At 48.5% G+C, this 25,551-nt stretch overlaps 1 protein-coding gene across 1 annotated transcript in view; it reads left to right on the top strand.

Moving 5' to 3' along the window:
- Positions 1 to 3,038: 3,038 nt before the first annotated feature.
- The window catches only part of TMEM120B (transmembrane protein 120B), a 33,581-nt gene continuing 11,068 nt past the window's right edge, over positions 3,039 to 25,551 (top strand). The window contains exons 1-6 of the mRNA XM_035097729.3: positions 3,039 to 3,162; positions 17,381 to 17,499; positions 19,062 to 19,178; positions 20,287 to 20,346; positions 21,975 to 22,070; positions 24,278 to 24,367. Coding sequence (XP_034953620.1) covers positions 3,094 to 3,162; positions 17,381 to 17,499; positions 19,062 to 19,178; positions 20,287 to 20,346; positions 21,975 to 22,070; positions 24,278 to 24,367 — 551 coding nt within the window. The 5' untranslated portion in view covers positions 3,039 to 3,093. The remainder of the gene's footprint in view (positions 3,163 to 17,380; positions 17,500 to 19,061; positions 19,179 to 20,286; positions 20,347 to 21,974; positions 22,071 to 24,277; positions 24,368 to 25,551) is intronic.

Raw genomic sequence — 25,551 nt, forward strand, 5'->3', positions numbered from 1 at the left:
CCTTTCTATCAGCTATGACCATCCCTGGACTGGAAAATCTTGGCCACAGGACTCCATGCACTGGCTACTTCCAGGCTTGCTGCAATACACTCCTTCTAGGGCATTTCTTGTGCTTGATCTGGATGTTGCAGTTAGTGCATAATGCTGTGTGGCATAACTGCTGACAGGCGTGAGACCCCCATCAGCATATTACTGCTCACAGTCCTCCACTGCTTGCCAATTTGCTACCAGGCCAAGTTCAGTGTGCTACTATTAGCATATAAAGCTTGGGACCAGTTTACTTGCAAGATCTAAGCCAGGCATCCCCAAACTTCGGCCCTCCAGATGTTTTGGACTACAATTCCCATCTCCCCCGACCACTGGTCGTGTTGGCTAGGGATCATGGGAGTTGTAGGCCAAAACATCTGGAGGGCCACAGTTTGGGGATGCCTGATCTAAGCCCACTTGACTGCTTCAATCTGCAGAACTTGTACTGTTGCGGTTGACATCCTTCTGTCTTGGAATACTCGTTCTGCATATGTAAGAAATCATTTTGTGTGACAGTATCCGCACTTCGGAACTCCCTGCCTATTGACATCAGAGATGCCTTCACCGTACTCTTTTTGGCGCCTGCTGAAAACAGTTTTGTTTCGGTTCGGCAAGCCTGTTTGGACACGTAGAATGTTGCCATGTGCTTTAATCTGGGTTTTAGTTTAGGATTGATTTTAATTATGTTTTGAATGTTTTAAACAGTTGATTTCACGTTTTTTCTACTGATTATTAGTCTTACGCTTTTTGTAAACCACTTTGAGGTTTTATTACAATCAAGCAGTATCTAAATATTGTGAAATAAATACATAAAACCACATAAAACCAAAATTACATTTTAAAAAACTCCTCATCCCCACACTGTTGTTTGGGGGTGGGGATATCCCAACTGATGTTGCAAAATCTGCTGTTGAAACTGTAAGAGAGGCTGGGCAGCCCTTGCTGGTGATTGTAATTATATTATGCACATAATTAACCAGTGCAGCAACCTGAAAGCACACATTCTACTCTGTATGAACATCCTAGGTTGGTTTTAATAAATTAAGTTTTCTTCTGGCCTTGTGAGTTTTGTTCTCATGGGCTGAAACATGCAGTTCTTCTCTCCCTGAGTTGCAAATCAGGAAAACCCTAGTTTGCATCTTGCCTCTGCCATGTGGACTCACCTTCTCCATCTGCAAAATGAATATTTTAATACTAACACCTCTGTAAACATTGCAACAGATTTCAGGGGTGGCCTACTCCCAAGAGACCGAGATCTACTCTCAGTGTTAAAAACTGACAGTGATCTACCCCCTTTTGGGGGCTCCAGGTCAAAGCTTTTTTTTTTTTTTAGGGAAGAGGAAGGCCCATTTTTTAGGGGTTCAGGTCTAAATTGTGTAGCTTTTTTAGGGAGGAGGAAAGCCAGTGATCTACCACAGACACCCAGTGATCTACCTGTTGGACGTGCCTGGTGTATGTGAAACCCTTTGAACAGTTAAAAAATGCTATGTAAATATTAGAAGTTACTCCCAACAGTTTTTATAGTTTTGGTCTGAAAAAAGAGTCCTGGAGAACTTGAAAGCTCGTTTGCTATTTTGCCAGGTTTTCATAGGTCCTCAGCTCCTGGAGGCAGGGAACATTTTAAGGCACACAGGGACTAGGCACACAGAAGCTGCTTACTAAATAATAAAAATCATTCTACTGTGGCTTCCTAATTTCACTAGAATGGCAAGATATAAATTATCTAACAAATAATAATAATAATAATAATAATAATAATAATAATAATAATAAATCTATATACAGTAAATACAGCCATGCTAATTTTGCAAGTTGCTTTGCTTCCCCCTGCCATTTATATTTTTAAAATTGCTCTATTGAGATTAAAAACAAAACAAAAGGGTTATCCAGAAAAAGAAAAGAAAATGGTAGTATTTGTTACATCACATCTCAATACGTTATTCTTGGGTTTCTAACAGCTTCCCGCCACCCTATCCTGCATCTACCCACTTAGTCTATCTAGCACACTATTTATTTTCATTTTCTTTTGTTAATTTTCATCAATATTATATTCTCTTATAATTATCCATCATACCACAGAAGTCATTCAAGGCCTGCCACTGACGTCATGTACAAATAAGATCTTAAGGATTACTGCAATAACATGACATCACTGCCATTTAGAAATAAATGTGTGTGTATATAATTTATATGGTTTACATTTTACCCTTCCAGAAGGCATTCAGGGTGGCAGAGGGTATTAAAAACAGTTCAAGTCAAGTCATTCTCCACCAGCGACCTAAAGTTTGCCAGGAACGACGTCTCTTCCTCCTGAAAGTCAGCAGCCAGGGAGGCAGATGGAGTTCACTAGGGAGGGCATTGCGCAAACGGGGAGCCACCACTGGAAACCCCTTCGCGGGTCACCACCAAAAGGGCAGCGCCAGGCGGTGACACCACCAACAAGGCCTCGCCGGCTATCTGCGGGGTCTAGGGGTGGCCCAGGCAGGCAGGCAGGCAAGCACAGCCCACAGGGGCTGCTGCGTTCCTCAAGCATTTCTGAGTTGTGCGCAGCCGGGCAAGAACGAGTTAACTGAAAGCGAAGCTGGGCGGGGGAGGGCGAGATTTTTTTGGGGGGGAGGGCGGAGCCTGCGAAGGCAAGGCTTGGCTTCGTCCAATAGGAGGGGAGGAGGCGATAGCCAGAGCAGGCAGGGCGCGCGCGCGCGCGCAACCTGCGGGAATCGATGCGCTCCCGTCTGCGGCGCGTGCAAATGGCCTGGGAGGGCCGCCTCCTCCTCCGCCGCTGCTGCCAGGTCGTGTCTCCGCCCGAGGCGCCTTCGCCGCCGTAGCTGCAGGCTTCCCGCGGGGGCCGCCTGCGAAGCGCCGGGGCCGAGGGCGGCTCCCCGGGAGAAGGCGCGCGGGGGCTGAAGCCGGAGGCAGCGGGGGGCGGATTCAGGCCCCGGTGACGTCAGGCGCGCGCGTGGGACCGGGACCCGCGGGGGGCGGGCGGATCTCGCTCGGCTTCGTCGCTCTCCCGGACAGCAGCAGCAGCAGCAGCAGCGGGAGGAGTGCGCGCTCGGCCCTGGCACCATGGCGCAGCCCCTGCAAAAGTGCCGGGCGGAGTGGCAAGCCCTGGAGGAGGAATTCCAGCAGCTCCAGGTAAGGCAGGCAGGCAGGCACCGCTGCCGGGACGGGAGCGCTTTTGCTCCGGGCGAACCCGCCCCGGGGGATGCCGCCGCCACGTTTGTTTTGGGGAGGGGGTGGCTCTTGGCTGGGGCTGTTCCTCCTACTGCTCTTCTTGCGGCGATCTAGGCTGCTGCGGAATCCGGACGGGGAGGGGGCGGAATCCCCGGGAAAGCCTCGCCCGAAGAGTTTGCGGTGCGGTGGGAGAAGGGGCGCCGCCTCCGCCCCTGCGTAACTGGGCGCCATCAGGGCCGGGGGAGGGCTTCCCGGAGGGCCAAGCCGCGCCGTCCCCCGGTGCAACGCAAAGGCAAGCGAATGCTGGATTGCGGAAGGGAGCCGGATTCGGGGAAATGACCCCCCAGGCGCGCATACTAGGCTGACAATAAAATAATAGGCTCCTTCAGCGTTGTCTGGTTGCGGAGTTCTTTTGAAAGGAAACCGCATTTTCTTACTGCCGAGGGGTGCGCTTCTTTCGCCTGCTAGGGGAGCCCGCGCTGCCTGCGACCCGCGGGGTGGGTTCCGGGATTCCCCCCGGGAAGGGCGCCCTTTGCAATGCCAGCCCCTCTCCCGGCGGTGGCGGCAGCAGCTGACAGCCCCGGGGGTTCTCGGGGCCAGATCGGCGGGTGGCTGCGGGAAAGCGAGCGGTGCTGTTGTTTCGGGTTGTGCGCTTTAAGCAAAGCAGACTGGCGGGGGCGGAGGAGCAGTAGGTTACGGGGCCAGGGGTGGTGGTGGCCTCGAGCAGTCACCGCGCGCTACGGTCGGAAAGGGGCCTTCGCGTCCCAGAATCCTTTGCAATGTCGTAGCTTTGCGGGGAATCCCAGGGTGGTCGCCCCAGCACCTTCGGGGACCTTGCAAAGGAATGGGAGGGAGGGGGTAACTCCGCCTGCCCCCCTCTACTGATGCATCTCAGGGCACTTTTAATAAGCTGCAATCCTTCCTTTCTGGCGGCACCTCCTTGCTCTTCTGCGGTGCTCTGTTTTGTTTTGGTTTTTTTCCTTGGGAGAGGAGGAAATATTTCCATTGCCACTCCCCTCCCCCCCGGAGATTTTACTCATCAATGATAGACATAGCTGCCAAGTTTTCCCTTTTCTCGCGAGGAAGCCTATTCAGCATAAGGGAAAATCCCTTTAAAAAAGGGATAACTTGGCAGCTATGATGATAGAGCCACCACTTCCAAGTCAGGGGAAGAAGTAATTCTCCCCCTTGGAAAATAGGCCATAGTGATAGAGCATATTCCCTGCATGCAGAAGGCCCCAATTTCTGCCCATGGCAAAGCCTGGTATTGTTGGGAATGCCCCTTGCCTGAGACCCTGGAGAGTTGCTGCCAGTCAGTGTTGGTGCAACTGAAGGCAACTTCCGATGTACTTGGGTTCTTGTTGCCATTTAGGGGCAGGCAAACTGGAGCAGGTTCAGAAGAGAGCAGCAAAGATGGCCATTGACCTAGAAAGCAGCTGCTGTGAGGGCATGTAGAAGCAGACAAAGGTGTTGAGCCCAGAGAAGAGATGACTGAAGGGCAGAGGAGGGGCTACCAGATCCACAGAGAAGACGGCAAAGTCTCCTTCTCTGTTGCTCCAGAGTCGAGGAAAGGATTGGACCGTATACTGTAGGCAGAAGTTACGTGAGGGAAGACTTTGGTTGAACGTTGTGAGAAACATCTTGAGAGTGAGAGCAGTTCATCAAGGACATGGGTAGGCAAACTAAGGCCCGGGGGCCGGATCCGGCCCAATCGCCTTATAAATCGGGCCGCGGATGGTCCAGGAATCAGCATGTTTTTACATGAGTAGAATGTGTTGTTTTATTTAAAATGCATCTCTTGGTTATTTGTGGGGCATAGGAATTCATTCATTTCCTCCCTCAAAATATAGTCCGCCCCCCCCCAAAGTCTGAGAGACAGTGGACCGGTCCCCTGCTGAAAAAGTTTGCTGGCCCCTGATCAAGGAATCTTGTTCCTCAGAGGGGAGTGGTGGGGCTGAAGGGTCTTCAAGCAGAGGCTGGCCAGGACCCAGTTGGTCCTGCATTGAGCAGGAGGTGGACTAAGGGGGTTACAGCGGTTATGCTCTTGAGCAACAACAGAAACAGATTTAAACTGCCATTATTCATGGCGACTGTTTCTGGAACCGTCAGTGGTATGTGGTGCTTCACATCTAATTTTTTTCTAAACAATTGCTTTAAAGTTGCAGATTCAATCTTACATTTTTATTTTTTTTTAAATGCTTTAACTTCTTTTAAATGTTTGCACCTCTATAAATGAATGTTTTCTCTTTTTTTCTTTGCAAGTCACTTGAGGACTTGAATCGAGTAAGGTATATAATATTTGTTGGGTAGATAAATAAAATACCAAGAAGGGGCTGCCCCAATGTTTTTGCAGTGTAAAAATCAAGTGCAGGGAGCAGAGACTGAAGAGTAAATGGGGGGGGAAAGATTCTTTATTTCAGAGGTCTGTATTTATGCTTAGTTTCAAGAAGGGACAGAGGCTCTTTCCCCGCGTCCGCCTATCTCTCCAAGGAGGTGGAGATGGGACAGGTCCATCCCCCCTAAGGACGAGGAACTGGCTTATATCTGAGGGAGAAAGTAGAGCCGCCACCCCGTATCCTGCTCCTGTGTCCTTTCTGCAAGGCTTCCTTTAGGTCAGTGGGGGGGGGACTGATGTCATTGGACTCCAACTCCCATCTTCCCTCGCCTCTGGCCATGCTGGCTGGGACTGGTGGGAATTGGAGGGCGCCAGAGTTGTGAAGGTTGTTTTAGCCAATGCTTTGGGCAGTGAGAGAGGGAGGGGCTTGGCAATGGGCGCAGGAGGAGAGGCTGGTTTGCTACGAGGCTGCAGTTGCCAGTGCCAACAACAGATTATGCACCTGCTCTCCTATGTGGGTGGCGGTGAAACAACCCACAATTGCTCTCCCCCTTTCCTTTCTCTGCAGCCTGAGTCTATCTCATAGCATAGAAAAGATTCAATTGGTCTACAAATGTCCTAACCTTAAAGCTTTTCTATTAGTATAGAAAGCCCTTTCAGGACCCACGGCTGGGGTGCTTCCTGACCTCTAGGGCATCTTGCCAATGCAATCACTGTACACCAAAGGGGCTTTAAAAATTTAGAAGTAAAACACATAACGTATGTTAAAAGAACCTTTTAATGAGGGTGAAAGAGGAGAGCGCAAAATATGGTCTGAAGCTCAACATCAAAAAAAACCAAGATCATGGCCACTGGTCCCATCACCTCCTGGCAAATAGAAGGGGAAGAAATGGAGGCAGTGAGAGATTTTACTTTCTTGGGCTCCTTGATCACGGCAGATGGTGACAGCAGTCACGAAATTAAAAGACGCCTGCTTCTTGGGAGAAAGGCAATGACAAACCTAGACAGCATCTTAAAAAGCAGAGACATCACCTTGCCGACAAAGGTCCGTATAGTTAAAGCTATGGTTTTCCCAGTAGTGATGTATGGAAGTGAGAGCTGGACCATAAAGAAGGCTGATCGCCGAAGAATTGATGCTTTTGAATTATGGTGCTGGAGGAGACTCTTGAGAGTCCCATGGACTGCAAGAAGATCAAACCTATCCATTCTGAAGGAAATCAGCCCTGAGTGCTCACTGGAAGGACAGATCGTGAAGCTGAGGCTCCAATACTTTGGCCACCTCATGAGAAGAGAAGACTCCCTGGAAAAGACCCTAATGTTGGGAAAGATTGAGGGCACAAGGAGAAGGGGACGACAGAGGACGAGATGGTTGGACAGTGTTCTCGAAGCTATGAACATGAGTCTGACCAAACTACGGGAGGCAGTGCAAGACAGGAGTGCCTGGCGTGCTATGGTCCATGAGGTCACGAAGAGTCGGACATGACTGAACGACTAAACAACAACAACATGTTTGGGCTAAACCGGGATCTGAAATAGTGGTCAAATGACTCCTAACAGGTATATTCCAGCGCCATGTAACTATCTGGTGACAGAACCCACAAAACAGTAAGAGCCAAAACAGTTCCCCCAGGCAGCTTCCAGAGAAAGAATAATAGCAGTGAACCCTGCACTGCACAAGGACAGGCAGGGAAACGAAAGACCGTAAAACCCAGCTAGTGGTTTGATTCAGCAGGTGCTGATAAACTGCCTTGAAAATGATGTAAAACCTGGACCTGAAACATCTGGGAGAAGATAAAGACCTGGCACCCAAAGCGAAGCCGAGTGGGTGCCAGGCAGGTCCCCTGGGAAGGGAGCAGGTGCCACCCCTGAAAAGACTTATTGCTATTGCCTGCTTTGCTTCACTTGGCAGAGGTGCCCTAAGACTGTGGGGAGCCTGCCTTATAACAGCTCTGTCTCACTCAATATTCCTCTTCACCAGGTTTGGAAAATGCTGCTTATTGCAATAGCAGTAAGCCCCAAACTCACATTCTTTCTTGGGCAAGCTTGGGCCAGAGGCAAACGTGAGTGGAGCAACGAATGTCAATGCTACCTTTATATATACAACCTCTGCTACCTTGTGGGATGCCTTTGGAAGAAGCCAAGGCTAAGGAGAGAACCCTACACAAATCTGGAGTGGTTGGGTGGCGCTTTGTATGCCTCCTTCCAGCAACTCCTGCATCCCAGGTGGTGCCAAACGTATTACTCTGCTTTCCTTTGGACCACATCAGCAAGGCTGAGGAGGGGGGCTTGTTCTCTGGACAGCCCCCTGCCCAGACTTGTGCCCCGGAGAGGTCTGCTGAAGCACTTTGGCTTCACCCCTGGAGTTGCACACTTCATTGCCTCTCAAAACATACAGATGACAACAACATCGTAGATTTATTGGAGATTTCAGTCAGGCGAGAGCATTGGAGGAGGCTGGGAAGAAGGGCTGTACCTTGCAGAGAGTCCCACAGGCAAGGGAGAGGAACCTGGAAGACCTCACTGATGTGTTGAGCTCCCACTGAAAAGGTGATTGGCACAGGGTGAGATGATCCAGTAACAGATTTCCTTACTTATTAACATTTGCAAGATAACCATTTGCAGAATGTTGGAAGAGTAGGCCAAGACCCCCGAGAATGGAGCTGTTGGTGGACCGTGAGAGGGCGTTTTGTTTGACAAAGCTAACAGCCTATCAGACACCTAGTGTTAAGTGCAAATAAATAAATTACAGATGTTTGGGAAACCTGTAGTTATTGGCACAACAAACACTGCTATGACACCTCTGTCCAGATTTTGAATACTTTGGTTTGATGTCAGCCAATTGTGGACCTTCAGTTGCTGGACTATCGGTCCCCCTTTCCCCTGACCTGCAGTTTCAAACCAACATTAGTGTTACTCCAGGTTTGCAAGGCTGTCATAGGGGCTCCATATGCTTTTGACATCTCCCACCAGCTGTAATCAGCACAGTCAATCGACACGGCCCAGGGGTGATGGAGTTCCAGCAACCTCCAAAAGGCTACAAGCCCCCATTCTTGGCTTGTGTGGTTTAAAGCATATACAGTGGTACCTCGGTCTGCGACCGCCTCGGGTAGTGACGGCTTCGGTTTCTGACCACCGCGGACCCGGAAGTGTTTACATCCGGGTTCTGCGGCACTTGGATGCGCAGATGTGATCTGCGCAGCACGCGCATGCGCAGAAGTGCTCTGTTGGCGCTTCATGCACGTGCAGAAGCGCACCTTGGGGAGCAACCGGCTCCCCGAAACCAATTGTGGTCGCAAACCGAGGTACCACTGTAATCATAAGGACTAGGAACACAAGAAGGCCTGCTGGGTCAGGCCAATGACTCATCTAGCCCAGCTTCCTTACCTCACGGTGGCCAACCAAACGCCTGTGGGAAACCATCAAGGAGGACCAGAGTGGAACAGCAGCTCTGTCCCTGCTTGCGATCCAGCAGTTGGTGCTGAGAGGCTGAGAGACTGCCTGTGATGGTGTAGCTAGAACATAGCCATTGCGGCAAGTAGCTGTCAATAGGCCTACCCTCTATGAATCTGTCTAGTCTGCTTTTAAAGCCCCCCAAGTTGGTGGCCATCCCTGCCTCTTGTGGGAGCGAATTCCATCATTTAACTAAGCACCACATTACAAGGTACTTTCTTTCGCCTCTCTGTCCCTGCATCTTGGATGTCCCAGATAAGAACTGGCCGGATTCTATGGCTTTCCATCCTTCTGCAAAATCGCAGCACACGCACTCATGTGTTGGTGCGTTGTCCATTATGGTTCTAAGCAGGGCACATGATGTATCCCATGACTCTTAGCTGCACTGGAGCTGTTTTGCCTCTGCCTGCGTCGGAACATGTTTGTTTTTCAAAACAGCTTCAAAACCCAGGAGAGCAGAGCCACAGTTAGGCACCTTAAACATTAGCGTGCTCCTGGCAAAGCTGCTCGCCTGCTGTTGCCCTTTGCCTTTGCCAGTTATTTCTCTTGTGGATCGACCCCGTGCTGCGTGCCCCACCTCCATCTGACAGGAAACTTTCTTTTGACGCCACTGATCACGTTCCTTCTGCCTCTGCCTTCTCTGCCAAGGTTTTGTGCTTGTGAAGTGAAACCCACTCAGGTGATTTTGTGTGTGAGTCGCAGGGTGCCCCTCATTGCGTGTGTGTGTGTGTGTGTGTGTGTGTGTGTGTGTATGTTGTTGCTGAGCTCTGTGCCCCTCACCCCGCAGTCAGTAGAAGCAACATACATCGTTGAAAAAGCAAACCAAATCCATGTCATTGTGTTTTGTACAAGTTGTAACATCCTTGTGATAGTGGGCTTTGAGTTGCGCTGACGCAGGATTTTTGACTTGTACCTTGTAAGTAGAATGTATTTATAACTCTGCCCTTGAAACGGAACTTAACCAGGGCAGCTTATATAGCAGACTAAAGGGAGAGATGCAGTCAGAAGGCGCTTGAGGCTGCTGCCTTGCTGAAGCTAATCAGGTCTGGATCTGGTCAGTTCCTGGATGGGGGACCATCTGAGAAGCACATGGATCCACTGGGTTCTGTGCAGGAAGAAAGGATTGAAATGTAGGAAAGTAAACAAATAAGAGCACTACAAATTACAAAGCAGCAGATCAAAATATCAGGATAAAACTAGTCATGATTGGACTGAAATTTGCAATCAAGACTCTGAGAAAACAAAAAGGGCTTTGCAAGGTGTCAAAAGAATATCAATATAAGCCTACATGGAGGACAGCGTTTCATAAACAGGGGGGCCACCACTGAGCAGGACGTGTTTCCAGTTGCCTCCCACTGCACTTTGAGTGACCTTGGTGGCTATGTTGAAACCAACAAAGGCTTGGTTTCTTTTCCGGCTTCTCTTGCTGTGTGTCTCTGTCGTTGGCGAGCATCTAAATTGGGGGTGGGCAAGGAAACCATGGCAAAGCAAGGCTGTTGGGTTCTGCCACAATGCCAAACCATAGTTAAGGCAAGCTGTGGTTTGTAAGCCAACAGCTAACCATGGTTTCACATAGCGGTTTGTTGGCAGAAATTAAGCCATGGTTAGTTCACTGGCCTGGGTGTAGCTGTTTGAACAAACCATATTGAGGCTAAACAAACCATGGCTTTGCATTTGGTTGCAGACAGGCTCATGCAGAGATAGATGGCCATACTCTGCCAAGGGTTCTAAAGATAACTGCTTTGGACTTAGCTTGTGTAAACAGTCCCTTGCCTGGTGGACAATAGCAGAACAAGCTTAGTTCTTTAGGGCTGGTGAACAGCCAGGTGATTTTCCCTCTTCCTCTTCATGGTGCCCTGAGTATTTGCTTTTATTTGTTGAATTTGTATCCTGCCTTTCCTCTTGAAGGAGCCCAGGGTAGCTATGTAGGACAGGTGGTGGGTGTGGGCAGATGGCACCTGTGAGTGCCCTGTAGGTGTGGCAGAAACTGATTGCACTAATTGACTTGCGCATGGAACTCTTTTGACACTCACTGGTGTGGCCGTCAAAAATGCCTAATTACTTTCAGATAAAAACTGACAACCTTTCTCCCTTTCTCTCCCTTCTTTCCTGGCTCTTGAATTTTATCTTCCTTCTTACCTCCCTGTCTATCTTATTGAAAACAATAATTTCCCAGAGTTCCAAAATGATTAACAAAGAGGATTTAATTTACCGGTAGTCAAAGATTCTAAACCAGGAAGATTCTTCCTGTTAGCCCTGTAGTACCGAAAAAAATGGGACGCGGGTGGCACTGTGGTCTAAACCACAGAGTCTAGGGTTTGCCGATCGGAAGGTTGGTGGTTCGAATCCCTGCGACGGGGTGAGCTCCCGTTGCTTGGTCCCAGCTCCTGCCAACCTAGCAGTTCGAATGCACGTCAAAGTGCAAGTAGATAAATAGGTACTGCTCCGACGGGAAGGTAAACGGCATTTCTGTGTGCAGCTCTGGTTTGCCAGGGAAGCAAGATGAGCGCTGCAACCCCAGAGTCGTCTGCGACTGGACCTAACGGTCAGGGGTCCCTTTACCGAAAAGAATGAGACACACTATTTTTGAAAGCGTCATGTTTTTGTTTTAATTTCAACATTTCCCTTCATTTCTGTTTTTTAAAAAGAATATTTATGGACTCTTTCAGTGAAAAAAATATGCCTATGACTACATATAGTTATATTTTTATTGCTATAGATAATGAAGTATTTTAAATTACTAATATGGGGAGGGGTGGTACTTCTGCAACATACTTGGGCCTGCTAATGTCCTGGCTTCCAAATAATGCCTTTATTATTATTATTATTATTATTATTATTATTATTATTATTATTGAATAGAAATAAGTAAAGCAGCACTTAGAAAAGAATTTTGAGCTGCTGTATAGAGTCTTTCTCTGGGTATCTCAGAACATACGTTGGAGGTCACAAACTCTTTTCAACCAGTGGGCACATCTCAAATTTTGAGCGAGTGCTGTGGGCGCCCCTCACAACATGGCTTCCATGGGAGAGTGTGGCATAAAACAAATATCCCATTTGGGAAATTTTCTAGAATTTCCATGCTAGGGAAGACTTGCCTTATTTTTGTTTTTATTTTATTATCACAGCTTGTAGCAAACCTATGTAACAACAAATAAACATAATCTGCAAACGAAGACAAAAGCAGCTGATAGTTCCTTCTGTCAAGAGAATTTCAATAGATCGCCTGGTATCTGCATAGACCTGTGAAAAACAGACACAATGATCATTTGAGTCCTTAATCCAGTAGATCTCTCCCCAAATTCCATGCATTTAAACTGGCCTTCTCATTTGGTCTTTGTGGCACATAAGGGAAATAAATGGTAGCCACACTGCATAAAAATACAAAGTCTTTGATTTGCCTCTGGCTCTGACAAATTAAATTTTCAGCCAGGGCAACAGACCAGACTTGAGCATACTAAGAGTGCAGTCCTATACATGGGGCCAGTATTCGGCGATTTCTAGCCAAGGTATTTCTGTACCACAGGGCTGAAAACTAGTACAAGGAGACAGAATTCTAGGAGGGAGTTGACCCTGAGCAGACCGGAGTATAACCAGAGGTCAGCAACCTAAGGCCCATGGGCCGGAAGCAGATCATGAGGGTCACTTAACCAGCCCATGAGCCGCCCCCGAACCGAGCCCCCCGCTCGGCGAGTCCCTGCGCGCTGCGCTAAACCGGCGCAGCACAGCGTGGGGACTCTTCCGCGGGTCCAGAAATCGCGTCTGCGCATGCCCAGACACCGAAAATCGCTTCTGTGCAGGTGCGATTTTCGGCATATGGACATGCGCAGAAGCGATTTCCGATGCTGCGCTGGCCCGGCTCACGGAGAATCTCTATGGGAGTGTTCCGGTCCATGCCCGGTAAGCTTTGCTGACCCCTGAGTATAACTCTCAATGCAATACATGCCACAAATGCTGGTCTCCTCTTGTCACTCACTCAGCTTTACTCAGGAGCAGGGCTGGCCCCAGCAGCCGACATCCGTGGGCAGCTGCAGACACGCTCAGTGGATGCCAGGTGATGAGTCCCCCCCCCCCCAGCTTGTGCCTGGATGTGTGCACCACCCACCATTTTGAAATGTCCTTTCTTGTGCCAGAGGCCAACTTAGCACACTGTCGGAATGTTAAGATGGTGGGCAGGAGGCCCCTATATTGGCAATGCCCCCCATAAGCCCTTGCCCTGGCAGTGCCTTCTCCTGTGCCTCCAAATCTGCTGCGTAAGCAAGGGCGCCCGTCTTTGGCATGCGGCGTTACAGCGCCTGCAGGAAATTCCACATTGCCCTGCAGCTAAACCTTTGGAATGATCCTGCCCTTTGGAAGATGACGCCTTCCCCAGCGTCGCCCCGAGTCATTTATCCACCTCGATGAGAACAGTCGCTCTCGAGTGCTTGACCTTTCAATAACATGTAAATAAAACTTTGCAATCAAACCTTCATTTTGTTTTGTTTCAAGGGGTGCTGATGATGTGGATTTGATCTCTTCAACTGATCCACTTCGCGCGGTAAAGGAGTTCAGTCTTGGTTGAGCAGCTAAACTGGATCTGTGTACAGCTTACTTGAAATGGTCTCTCCCCCCCCCAAAAAAAACCCCTCCTTTTATCAGCAAGTTGGTTTTATTGCAGCTGCAAGCATCAAAGGTGCTGTCTGCAAAAGGAAAAGGAAAAAGGGTTTTAGTTAATGTTTAATAGGCCTTTTATTAAGTAACTGACTCGTGCCTTCCTTCTTAATATAATTTCCTGTTCTGTTGAACTGAATGGGTACTGGGCAAGGGAGTGGCATGCTGTTCTTCATTAGGCCCCTTTGGTTGTTTTTAGTGGGATTCTGTGCAGAGGTAGGGCCCGTTTTGAGAAAATGAGAGTCAGGCTCATCATTGGCCCATCTAGCCCAGTGTTTCATGCACTGACTGGTAGCAGTGGCACTCCACACTTTTAGGCAGTATATTCCCGACCCCACCAGGAGGTTCTGGCGATTGAAACTGAGACCTTCTGCATGCACCTGTGACTACCCCTTGACCAGGGAGTGATAAGAGGGAGACCTGCAGAGTTTTCGATTGCCTTTCATGGGGAAGGGTCGGGGTTCATTCGGAAGGCCCCAGGTTCAATTCTCTGCATCTCCAGGCAGGACTGGGAATGTCCCCAGTGTGAAATTCTGGGGAGCTGCTGCCAGTCTGTGTAGGCGGCACTGAGCTAAATGAGCAAATGATCTGACTCTGTATAACAAGGTGGCTTTCTACATTCTTCTCCATCTGCCTCAGTGTTTCCCAAGCTTGGGACTCCAGCTGTTTTCGGACTACATGCCGAAGAAGGCGGAGGGAGTCCTGAAAACCGGGCCTGTCCATCTTGGGGAGTCAGTGGGCTTGCTTAGCTGGGGGGGGGGAGGAACCTTCCTGACCCCCAGCTGAACAGGGGTGAAACCTCGCAGGCTGGGGCCAATGCAACTTGTTTCAACATTGCGGTATATCGCCAAACCACGATGTTGGTGATACACTGCAATGTTGAAAGCCTAGCATCGCCCAGCCGTATTCATGGCCAAGTGGGGATTCAAATCCTGGTCTCCCACGTCCTGGTCCAGCCCTCTAACTGCCACATTGCCTCCTTGCATGAGGTGTATTGAGGATGCTGGTGTAATGGGATGGCACACTTCCTTTTGCTTGTACACCCCCTTCCCAAAGATCTAAGGTACCTTTGAAGCAGAGATGGGGAGCCTGCGGCCCTCTGGATATTGCTGGACTCCAGCTGCCATTAGGATCACACTGACTGAGGCTGATGGGAGTTGGGAATCCAAGAACATCTGGGCAGCCACATGTTCCCCATCCCTGCTTCATGTGGGGAAACATTTTCAATGAGCATTGAATAGGGGGCTTTAAAAACGTCTCCTAAAGTTACTGAGCACGTCTTCCTATCCATTTAGCTATTTATTCATTTATTCATGTGGATGTGGCCTATCTTGGAGCAAAGTTGTCCTGGAGGGGCTGCTTCACCAGCTGCTCCAAAGGAACAGATGGTGGGGGCCGTGTGGGATTAGGGCTAAGTTGCAATGGGGTCAGAGGTGCTGGCCGAGCAAAGGGGGAAAGCGGTTTAGAGTGGGTTCACGGGGGCTTTCTGGGGATTTTTGAGGGGTGGGAGGGTGAGGGGGACATTTGTGTCCTATTTGGCATTTCGGGAAAGCGTGGCCGTCTTCCATAATCCATTTTCATCAACAGTAGCTGCTCAAAATCCACTTTGATGGAGGAACGGGCTCAAGGCACGCACTGGCCTTGTGTTGGCTGTTGCCAACAAGCTACAGCTGTAGCTAGAAACACTTACGAAGGGCAGTGTCTGTGGGGGTAGTTGGCGCATGAACACAGCTGATTATGCTGAATTATTTTTAATTACATTTGTATAGCATCCTCCACCTGAAGATCACAGGGCAGTTCATAACACCCCCGATATCTGAAAGGCTACCCTCTTTCTTACAGCCCCACTCAGGTCTACAGATCGATGGGAGGGGACCCTCTTGGTTACGCCACTTCTCTGTGAATTGGGGGTGGGCAGGAGAGGGCCTTTTCCGTGGTGGCCCCTAAGCTGCGGCTCTCCCCACAGAGGTGCACCTTGCATCTTCATTATAGAGCTTTTATTGAGGGATGAAGACACCTCTTCACTGTGGCTTTTGTCACTTGAGCTGTTTATTTCCAGTCCCCACCTTCTGTGATTGCAGGTTCTTTTGAACTGCTTTTGACATTGCATTTTAACTGGGACCTGTGTAGGGTGGGTAATTAATAATAAGTACAGTTGTCAAGTTCTGTGAGTGATGCACGACCTGCCGTGTGTCATTCTGATGCTGCCCTCCATCACAGAGCTGTCATGGGCCCAGGCTTTCCAATGGAGCAGCGGCTTGGGCAGCAGCAGCTGTCAGGTGAGGCAGCCCAGATCTAGCCCCTCCATTAGGTGAGTTCTGCCTCATCCTATGAGCTCCTCTGGGGAGCTTTCCAGTTGCACAAAAATAGAGACAGAATTCCTCTTTAGGCGAGGCTTTCCCCAGGTTGGCTGACCTAGGTGACGTTTCAACCTTATTTTCCCAGATGCTTTAGATGCGAAATTTTAATCTTCAACTTTGTGCTTCTGTCCTGCCACGGCTGCTGCTTTTTAATCTGCTGCTTTTGGATTTGATTGTGCTGCTGCTGCATTGTTTGTAAGTTGTCCTGGGACAACTTTTTGGGTGCAGGAGGGGGAGACGGCAGGATGTAAACACTTTTTTTAAAAAAAAATTAAAGCAATTTATTAGATTTTTCAAATAAACACATTAAACAAAACATTCAACAACAAACACACAATTTTTTCTTTTTAACACCTATTCATCTATCTCGAATTCCCAATGCTCTGCCGAGCTTTGACTTCCCTCCCTCCCATCATCTGGTTTTCTTATCAACTCTTTTCTCGCAGTTCCTTTACTCCTTCTACTTAAAGTCATTTCGTAGGATTTATTTCAGTCCTGCAAGTGTCTTTAAACGTCTACAATTCCTCTCCATATAGTCCACAAATTTACTCCAGTCTTTTTGGAACTTTGCCTCTCCCTGGTTTCGGATCCTGCTAGTCAGTCTTGCTAATTCCGCATAGTCCATCATTTTTGTCTGCCACTCTTCGATCGTCGGTAACTCCTGAGTTTTACATTTTTGGGCTAACAAAGTCCTTGCCGCGGTTGTTGCATACATAAATATTACTTGATCTTCTTTTACAATCTCTTGTCCCATATGACCCAATAAGAAAGCCTCCGGTTTTTTGGGAAAGATATATTTAAAGGATGTAAACACTTTAAATGAAATCTGCAGTGCCCCTCCCCTCCACCATTAAACTGCTTTGGGGTTCTTTGCAGCTAGCTCTGTTTCTAAATTTAATGCTTTTTTAAAAAGTGGGGCGCACTGTTTTGTCTTTGTCTTTAACACTGCTTTAACACTTTTAATTCCTAACGCTTCTTATGGGTGCTTGGTCCTAAAAGGCAGATTAATATTAAATAAATAAGATGCATTAAGTGACATGATCCACCAAAGTACGCATGTGGTCAGCTCTATAGTTGGCTCTGTGTTGTGTTGCATGCCTGGGAGGGTCATCATTCACAGGTAAAGCACTGCTTTGCAAGCAGAATGTCACAAGTTCAGTCTCCTCCCTGATTGAAACCTTGGAGAGAATAATGTCAGTGTGGAGACGATAACACTCAATGATCCTCCGAGGCCTTTCCAGGCGATTTAATGTGGAACTTTCCCCTTTCCGTGGAAGAAACAACATAACCTGCACTTTCGGGTGCATGCGGGGGTTCTGTTTGCGTATTGTCCCCTGTTTCATTTCCTGACACTTGATGCGCCCTTTTTGCTTATCTGTTGTAGGAAACTCACAAAGTCTACAAACAGAAGCTAGAGGAACTGAACAACTTGCAGGCTGCCTGCAGCAGCTCCATACAGAAGCAGAAGCGGGGGCTGAAAGACTTGCAGAATAGCTTCCAAAGGTAATGGCAAAGCACAGCATTTGGTCACCCGTACAATTCTCTGCCTGAACTGGGAGATGCCTGACCTGCCTGCTGTCCCCTCTAACTGCTCTCCCCTCTAACCAAAATGGGATGAGATTGCTGGAAGGGCGTGAGATTAGTCTCTTGTCGCCAAACCGCAGTCGCTCGTAGCCGAGCGGCAGAGCAGCTGCTTGGCATGTAGAAGGTTCCAGGTGGAAAGATCGGGTAGCAGGTGATGGGAAAGATCACTTGGCCTCAGACCAAGGTGGTGGGTCGACTTTGCCAGGTGGACGCAAGAATCCACCTGTCCCTCGGCCAGTGTTTCTGTGATGTCAGGCAACCGACCGCTGGGCTGTTGTTGCTGTTTTACTTTATTAGCTGCCCTTCTCCCCCCCCAAAGGACCCAGGCCAGGTTGCAACCATTTTTAGTACAACATGAAAAACAGTTTAAAATCAATTACAATCTCAAAAATAGGATTGGGCCCTAAAAATATTCATCCCCCATGTCCAGGGTCAGTGTGGTGTAATGTTTAGAGCACACTTTTTCAATGTTGCACCCCCAGATGTTGTCGAACTACAACTCCCACCATCTCTCTAGCTAGCAGGGCCTAGTGCTCAGGGACGATGGGAGCTGTAGTCGCACAACACCCGGGGACCCAAGGTTGAGAAAGGCTGGGTTAGAGTGCCGGATTAGGGCCTGGGAGACCCAAATTCCAGTTCCTGCTTGGACATGAAGCCCCCAAGGGTAACCTTGGGCCCAGTTACCAACCCTCAACCTAACCTACCTCACAGGGTTGTTGTGGGGCTCGATTGAGGTGGGGGAGAGCTGTGTACGCTGCCTTGAACTCCTTGGAGGAAAGGTGGAATATAAATGCATTTTAAAAAACGAAAGGCCAGGGTAAAGGATCACATCTTCAGAGTCCTACGAAACCTGCATAATGAGGGTTGCTGGGGGTAAAGTACTGCTGTGTGGAGGGTGCTCCACAACTTAGGGGCTGCCACAGAGAATGCCATCCAGTGTGTGCCTCCCCCTGAGCCCCCTGAGGGCAGTGGGGCTACCGGGAGACCATAGCTGCAAAGTCTCCCGTTTGCCCCGGGAAACCCCTGTTTTCCCAGCTGTCCCCAGCCGAAGAAACAGATTTTTTTTGTTTTTCCCCGGTTTATTCTGGCACGGCGGCCATTTTGGAACTGGGCGGAGCATGCTCAGAAGCTACTTTTGATGCTGCTCTGCCCAGTTCCAAAATGGCTGCAGTGCGACTTCTGGTGCGGCGGCCATTTTGGAACTGGGCATAGCAGCATCAAAAGTCACTTCTGAGCATGCTCCGCCCAGTTCCAAAATGGCCGCCGCGCTACTTCTGGTATGCTACTTTCGGTCCGGTCCCTTATTTTTCAGAGAGAAACTTGGCAGGTATGCGGGAGACTCCCTCTGCTGCTCACACACCCAAGAGGGGAAGGGGCCAGTCTTTCAGCTATTTGGCTCCCGGGTCATCTGTTTTCAACTATCTGCATTTGTGTTCCTCTTCTCTGTCCCTGCCTCCCTTCCGCTCCCTGCAACTTTGCAGATGCAAGCATGACTGCAGCCTGGAAGAAGCGGAGCTCATACAACAAATTGGTAGCCAGATCAAAGAGCGGCAACATGTTTTCTTCGACATGGAAGCCTATTTGCCAAAGAAGAATGGGTAGGTGCTTCTGTAAAACCGACATGCCCTCTTGTGTGAAGCCTGATCTCTTAGGGACACGAAGAGACATGCTTTTCTTAAAGAGATGGAAGCATGTGACTCTTGTTGGAATCCACTCTGCACATTCTCAAGGGCAGACCTGCCGGCCTCTTGGCACAGAGCGAAACATTTGCCTGGGAATGCCTGGCTCAGAAGCTGAAGGCAGGCCTCATGTCACACTCGCTCACATAGTTTCCAGCGTTAATCTTGGTGAAGTGATCCCTCTGGAGAACAATCTAGGGAATCTGTTATTAGCAGAGCCCAGGGAGGAGGAGGAGAAAGGTCCAGTGACAGAGAGGAGGGGGAGCCTTTACTTTCCCCCACCCTGAGCAGCTCCTGGCGAGGAATTTAAATCTGGGCCAGGACTGCAGAGATTGGCTTGTTTTAGTTATTAAATTTATATACTGCCTTTTGCCAAAAGGACCACAGGGCCACTCACAGCATACAAAACAAATGTCACTGCGTAACATGATATCTGTGCAACACGAATTGTAATCCAGCCACATCTGAATGGCTACAGGTTAGCCACCTCTAAGAAAGATAAAACAAAATTCAACAGCAATGAAATCATAAGGCCAGCACATCAGCCCAAGCAGAAGCAGAAGTAAAACAGTTTAAATTGAGGTCAAGAGCTACTTACCTGTTATTTACACAAAGGACGCCGAGAAGTGACAGAATTTTGAACCAAGATTGCAATGCTAAGTCTGTCAGGCTAACCGATGGACAGTGGCATTTATAAACGTCTCCTTGGAAGTAAGCCCCATTGAGTTCAGTGGGGCTTACATCCAGGTAAGTGTATAGGATTGCTGCTGAGCTTGTGCTGACTACAATGTGATAAGGCCTCACGAAGAGGGATTTGTGACCTCTGCACGTTGTGGCAAATTGGCAAAAGCAGAGGAAGCTGTGATGTGAACATCTGGCGATAAGATTCCGGTGGAGTCTTTTGGTCAGCTCATGCCTTGCTACAAATGCAGCTGAAATGGGTGATCTGGGGCAGAAACAACAATCAACAAATGAAAAAAGAATTCCTCCTGCGAAGGCCTGATGTGTTTTGCCCCTTTCCTTGCAGTTTGTACTTAAATCTCGTGCTGGGGAACGTGAATGTCACCCTTCTAAGCAATCAGGCCAAGTAAGTTGTTTTTCTTCTATCACTCGCTGAGCTACTTTGCATGACATAGTGAGTCAAATTATGCCCCCCCCCCCCAGACTGGGGTTTTGTTCTGTTTTGCCAGTTTATTCTGCCACATGTCACACCACACAGTGATAGTGTTTGAGTGATGCATTTATACTGGGCCATCCACTTATCATCCTGCAATCTTTCCCCAATGCTCCTCCATTATTGCTGTCTTGCTGGGGTGGGGGGCTCTTGTGCTATAGCGCAACAACAACAAAATCCTCAGAACATTTGTGGTGTAAAAAGTTACAGAATTTCAACAGGAAGCTACAGGACATGCGCTGATTGGAAACTAAGCAGCGAATCAGCCCCAAAGCCTTTGCAGGCGCAGAGAGTACTGAACACATAACTGGCCCAATGCCATCAGGGGCATCACAAGTGCATAACAGAAAGGATGTCACCCTATGGCTCAGCAAGACCCTGTGAATTCGTTTGGGCTCCCAGATAGAAGCACATAACTGCTTTGCTCCACCTGGTCGGGGGGCTCTGGCCTGGAGGCCTGACTAGGCCAATCATCCATTTGGTGGCAAGCCACCCCCATCTTTCCTGTATCTGATGTTGTGTGGTGTTGCTTGTGGAAAATTTTAAGTTGCAGCTTCAAAGGAAGAACCAGGAGCATGCTCTTGATTCTTCCTTTGCAGCCAAAATCCAGCACACACATCTAGTCCCTGTCTAGTGACAGCAAATGTGTCCCCCTCCCCAGATTCAAGCCCTAGTTTGGTTTGTTTAAGCCAGGCATCCCCAAACTGCAGCCCTCCAGATGTTTTGGCCTACAACTCCCATGATCCCTAGCTAACAGGACCAGTGGTCAGGGATGATAGGGATTGTAGTCCAAAACATCTGGAGGGCCAAAGTTTGGGGATGCCTGGTTTAAGCCCTAGTTTGGCAAAGCAACAAGTTGTCCCATAGTTGATCAAACAAGCCATGGTTTGTTTCTCCAAACTTTGGTTTCCCCTCAGCTGCTGTTACCTCCTGTGTTTGTAAACTGGGGAGAATCTGGTGTCAGGTAGGCAAATAAACCATGGTTAAGAAGGGGAGAAGAGTTCTCATGCGGTGCTCAGCCCTATTTAAAGCAAACCAAGATTTGTAAGCCAACAACAAACTATAGCTCTAAACTGTGGTTTGTTAGCAACTATAGTTAAATTGCTGGGTGGAGTTTGAATATAATGTTAAGCCATGCTTTAAGAAAACACCACTTCATAATCCACGGTTTAGCATTATGTGTGAACCAGATCAACGGCCTTGGTCCAGTATACAGGAAGGAGTGTCTCCACCCCCATTGTTCAACCCGGATCCTTGCTGTGAGAAGTGAAGTTACAGGGAACCAGGCAGAGGGCCTTCTTGGCAGTGGCACCCGCCCGCCCTGTGAAATGCCTTCAGATGTCATAAGTAACTATACATCTTTTAGAAGACGTCTGAAGTCAGTCCTGTATTAGGAAGTTTTTTATGTTTGATGTTTTACTATGTTTTTATATGTGTTGGAAGCCACCCAGAACGGCTGGGGCAAGCAGGCCAGATAGGTTAGGTATAAATAATATAAATTATTACTATTATTCTTCCCTGATTTAATCCTTTTGTTCCAGGTTTGCCTACAAAGACGAATATGAAAAATTCAAACTGTACTTGACAATAATCTTACTGCTTGGAGCAGTAGCTTGCCGATTCGTTCTTCATTACCGGTAAGACTTTGTCTTTGTTTGCTGAGCAACATTTTCTGTTTTTACCATGGAGTGGATTTGAAGTGGCTCTGCTTGCAAGCAAATCTCGACTCCACTTAATGTAAACAAAAAGCATCATTTGTTGACTGCTGGCTTCTGCAAGTTAATCCAGTCTTAGTGCAGATTTTCTCCCTGACTACATACACAAAAGTTCTCTGTCACTGGAGAGACATTTCCCCTATAATACGTTGCAGATGTTGTAGGTGCACACCGGGTTCGTATGTGACACTGGTCGGGCTTGTGAGATCTAGGAGCTGCCCACTGCTTGTAAGGGGAACGGCCATAGCTCCGTGGTAGAGCCTGTGGAAGGTCACAGGTTCAATCCCCGACATCCTCTCCAGTTAAAAGGATCAGGGAAAGGTGTTTGCCTGGGAGCTTAGAGAACTAGTTTCCAGCAAGAGTAGATAAATACCAGTGAAACGTTGCACTGAGACCTGCAACAGAACGTTGCAGTGTGGAGTATTTCTGTGGAGAGCTTGTAAGGCTACAGTTCTGCACCCTTTTAATCTGAGTGTAAGTCCCATTGAAGTTGATGAGACTTAAGTTCTGAGCAGACATGCCTAGGATTGCCCAGTCAGCCTGCTGTGTCCTCCAGGACTCTCCCTTTCCCATCCTGTCTGGTTTCCCACTGTTTGCCCCCTCCCCTTGTCGTTCAGCATGTTGCGGCTGCTGGCCATGCTTGGCTCTCATTGGGTTGTCTTCGTGGTTTCTACCTTAGAATTGTTTTTCCTCTTCTTCTAAAGCATTTCTGTAGCTGTTCCTACCTTGGGTTCCCCTGAGTCTACAAATGACTCCCTCTTGTGCACAGGAGGTGCTGTTTTAATGTCACTCTCCCTCTATTTTCAATTTTCAGGGGGAATGAGTGGGCTAAAAGAGTTCTTTAAAATGAGCAGCCAAGTGGATAAATGGGTGTGTTATCAAGCACCTTCCTCCTTTCACTACAAGATGGGTGGTGTCAAAATGCCTTTTCTTGAAAGGCTGCTTTGCCCACCTGTTCTACCAGAAATCCTGTCAAAATGTTGAGGGTCTCCATATTCCCAGAAAGCAATTTGAAATTCACAGCCCCACAGTGAGGTTGTCAAAAGTTTGTAGTTGCCTGTCTCGCCGTACAAACTTGGCCATTGTTGTGATGCTTTCCACTGACTTTGAGGCTCACCGCCACCACTATGAGTTTTCCAGTTGATTGGATTTATCGAGATCTAATGGAATCCTTTCGCTGAATTAGTCCTCCTGAGGCGCCTCTGCAAATTGGATCATGTGCATCTCCTCTGCCACAAAGGCCTTTCCCTCCGATGGAATTAGCGCTGCATTTGCAAACTTGTCTGCCTACGTGGGAGATTTGTGTCAGCGAGTTCCTAAGTGGAGTCCCTTAAACTACGTGGCTCTGCTTTGCCCTCTTCCTTCAAACTTTTGGTGTACCAAAAGTGTGCCTCACGCTCCTGGGAAGACTGTGGGATAATTTTAGAGAGCAGATTTGGTCCAGCCATATTGGAAAACAGCATTGTGACGTCTCTTTGCTTGGGTATTGTTTACAGTGGGGATTCCCTTCGTTTGTGAAATTGGGCCCTTTCTGCTGTGTAAATTTAAAGCAGCACCCTGCACTTTAAACAGACATGGCTTTGTCCGGGAATCCTGGGAGTTGTAGTTTGTTTAGGTTGAGAGTTGTTAGGAGACCCCCCATTCCCTTTGCAGAGCTTCAGTTCTCAGAGTGGTTTAACAGACCAGCTCTCTTCCTGGGGAACACTGGGAATTGCAGCTCTGTGAGGAGAACAGGGGTCTCATGACAACTCTCAACACCCTTAGCAAGCTACAGTTCCCAGGATTCTTGGACGGAAGCCGTAACTGCTTAAAGTGGTATGATACTGCTTTAAATATATAGTGCAGGGGCCACGACAAAACCAGTTTCTCTATAAAGCTTTTCAAATTAACCACAATGCCTTAGTCTGGGCTTCTTGTAGACTGAAAATTGGAGTTGACAAGAGTTTGTGTCCTCCTTTGTTGGTCTCTCTCCACATAAGCTTAGAAAGCAGATGATTATTTACAAGTTCAGAACCTCAGCGTTTGTTACCTAAAATGACTCTTTACTTTCGCCTTGGGCAATGAATTTTGAAGTGTGTGTGTGCTTGATAAATGAAGTTGGAAACACCGTTTTATTATTATTTTTGCAGGGTGACGGATGAAGTGTTCAACTTCCTCTTAGTTTGGTATTACTGCACACTGACGATAAGGGAGAGCATCCTCATCTGCAATGGCTCAAGGTAGGCTGTGGGGATATATCTATAAATTGCCTGGGACTGGTATGAAGGGCAGACCGCGATGACAGCTTCACTCAGGGGTATATTGCAGGTGAAACTGCCACCTCCTGAGCCCCTCTGCTACAAGCGCCCAGCGCGCCAAAGGAGAATCAAGCTTCAGCCGTTGCTGGAGGCAGAGGCGCTCAGGAATGGTGGCAGCTTCGCCAGTGATATACCGCTGGGTGAAACCACCATCTCTCTCTGCTGCTCATACCAGAAGAGGGAGAAACAGGCACTGATACAGCTTGTTCCTCCCTCTGCTTCTTTAAACTGCCCAGTTGAGGAGTACGCCACTGTCCTCGCCTCAGCCAAGCAGTTTTATGGAGCCCCCACCTGCTACCGGCGGACATGTGCCAGCCGGGGGGGGGGGGCGGGCAGCTCTGTGAAACTGCTCTGATGAGGGGTGCACAGTTGCTGCCCCATTTATCAGTACAAAATGGTAGGGTAGACAGTCTGAATCGATAGCTTAATTACACATGTGCGCTCTTAATTATGTCCACTAGTTACAAACTTCCCATGTTTATTTTCCGAGGTAAAGTACATCAGAAAAAGGAAAGAACAGAGAGGATGAGTTAACTGCATATAGACTCCAAACGGTGTCATGAATAAAACCATACCAAACAGCATGAAAAATGTCAGGGAACAGATTATTTTGTATGCGTTATGCATTACATTTAGGTGTCCATAAAATGCCGTGCATTACCCCCCGACTTTGGCCTCAGGCATTCCAGCTTCGTACTAAAACTTAACATGTGAGGGGAGGGGACTGGGATTAAGCGCCCTGGCTGGGCTGTGCAAACCCCTCTGGTTTCTGTTTCCATTTCCCCCCGCAAGTTGGAGGGCGACTTCTGTGCCCATAGGGGCTTCCTGCGGGATTTAGAAACTTGCCTTTCCAGGGTTCCACACTGTGCAGGGAACTTCCATGGCTGCAGGAGAGTCTCCAGTTCCTGGAAGGCGGTCAGAATGGGGAACGGGGGTGTGGCGCTAGCTCTCATTCCCACACTTCCCCATTGTGGGTGAAGTTGATGCTAAGCTAGTACACCTCGAGAGGGCTTATAGGTGCATAGGCAACACATTTGTTTGCTAGCCTGTGTCCCAGATGGGCATCAATGGGAAGCTGTGACAGCCCCTCCCTTCTGAGTTTGCCT

Source organism: Zootoca vivipara, chromosome 16 (assembly GCF_965207765.1).
Source record: "Zootoca vivipara chromosome 16, rZooViv2.hap1.1, whole genome shotgun sequence".
Taxonomy (NCBI): domain Eukaryota; kingdom Metazoa; phylum Chordata; class Lepidosauria; order Squamata; family Lacertidae; genus Zootoca; species Zootoca vivipara.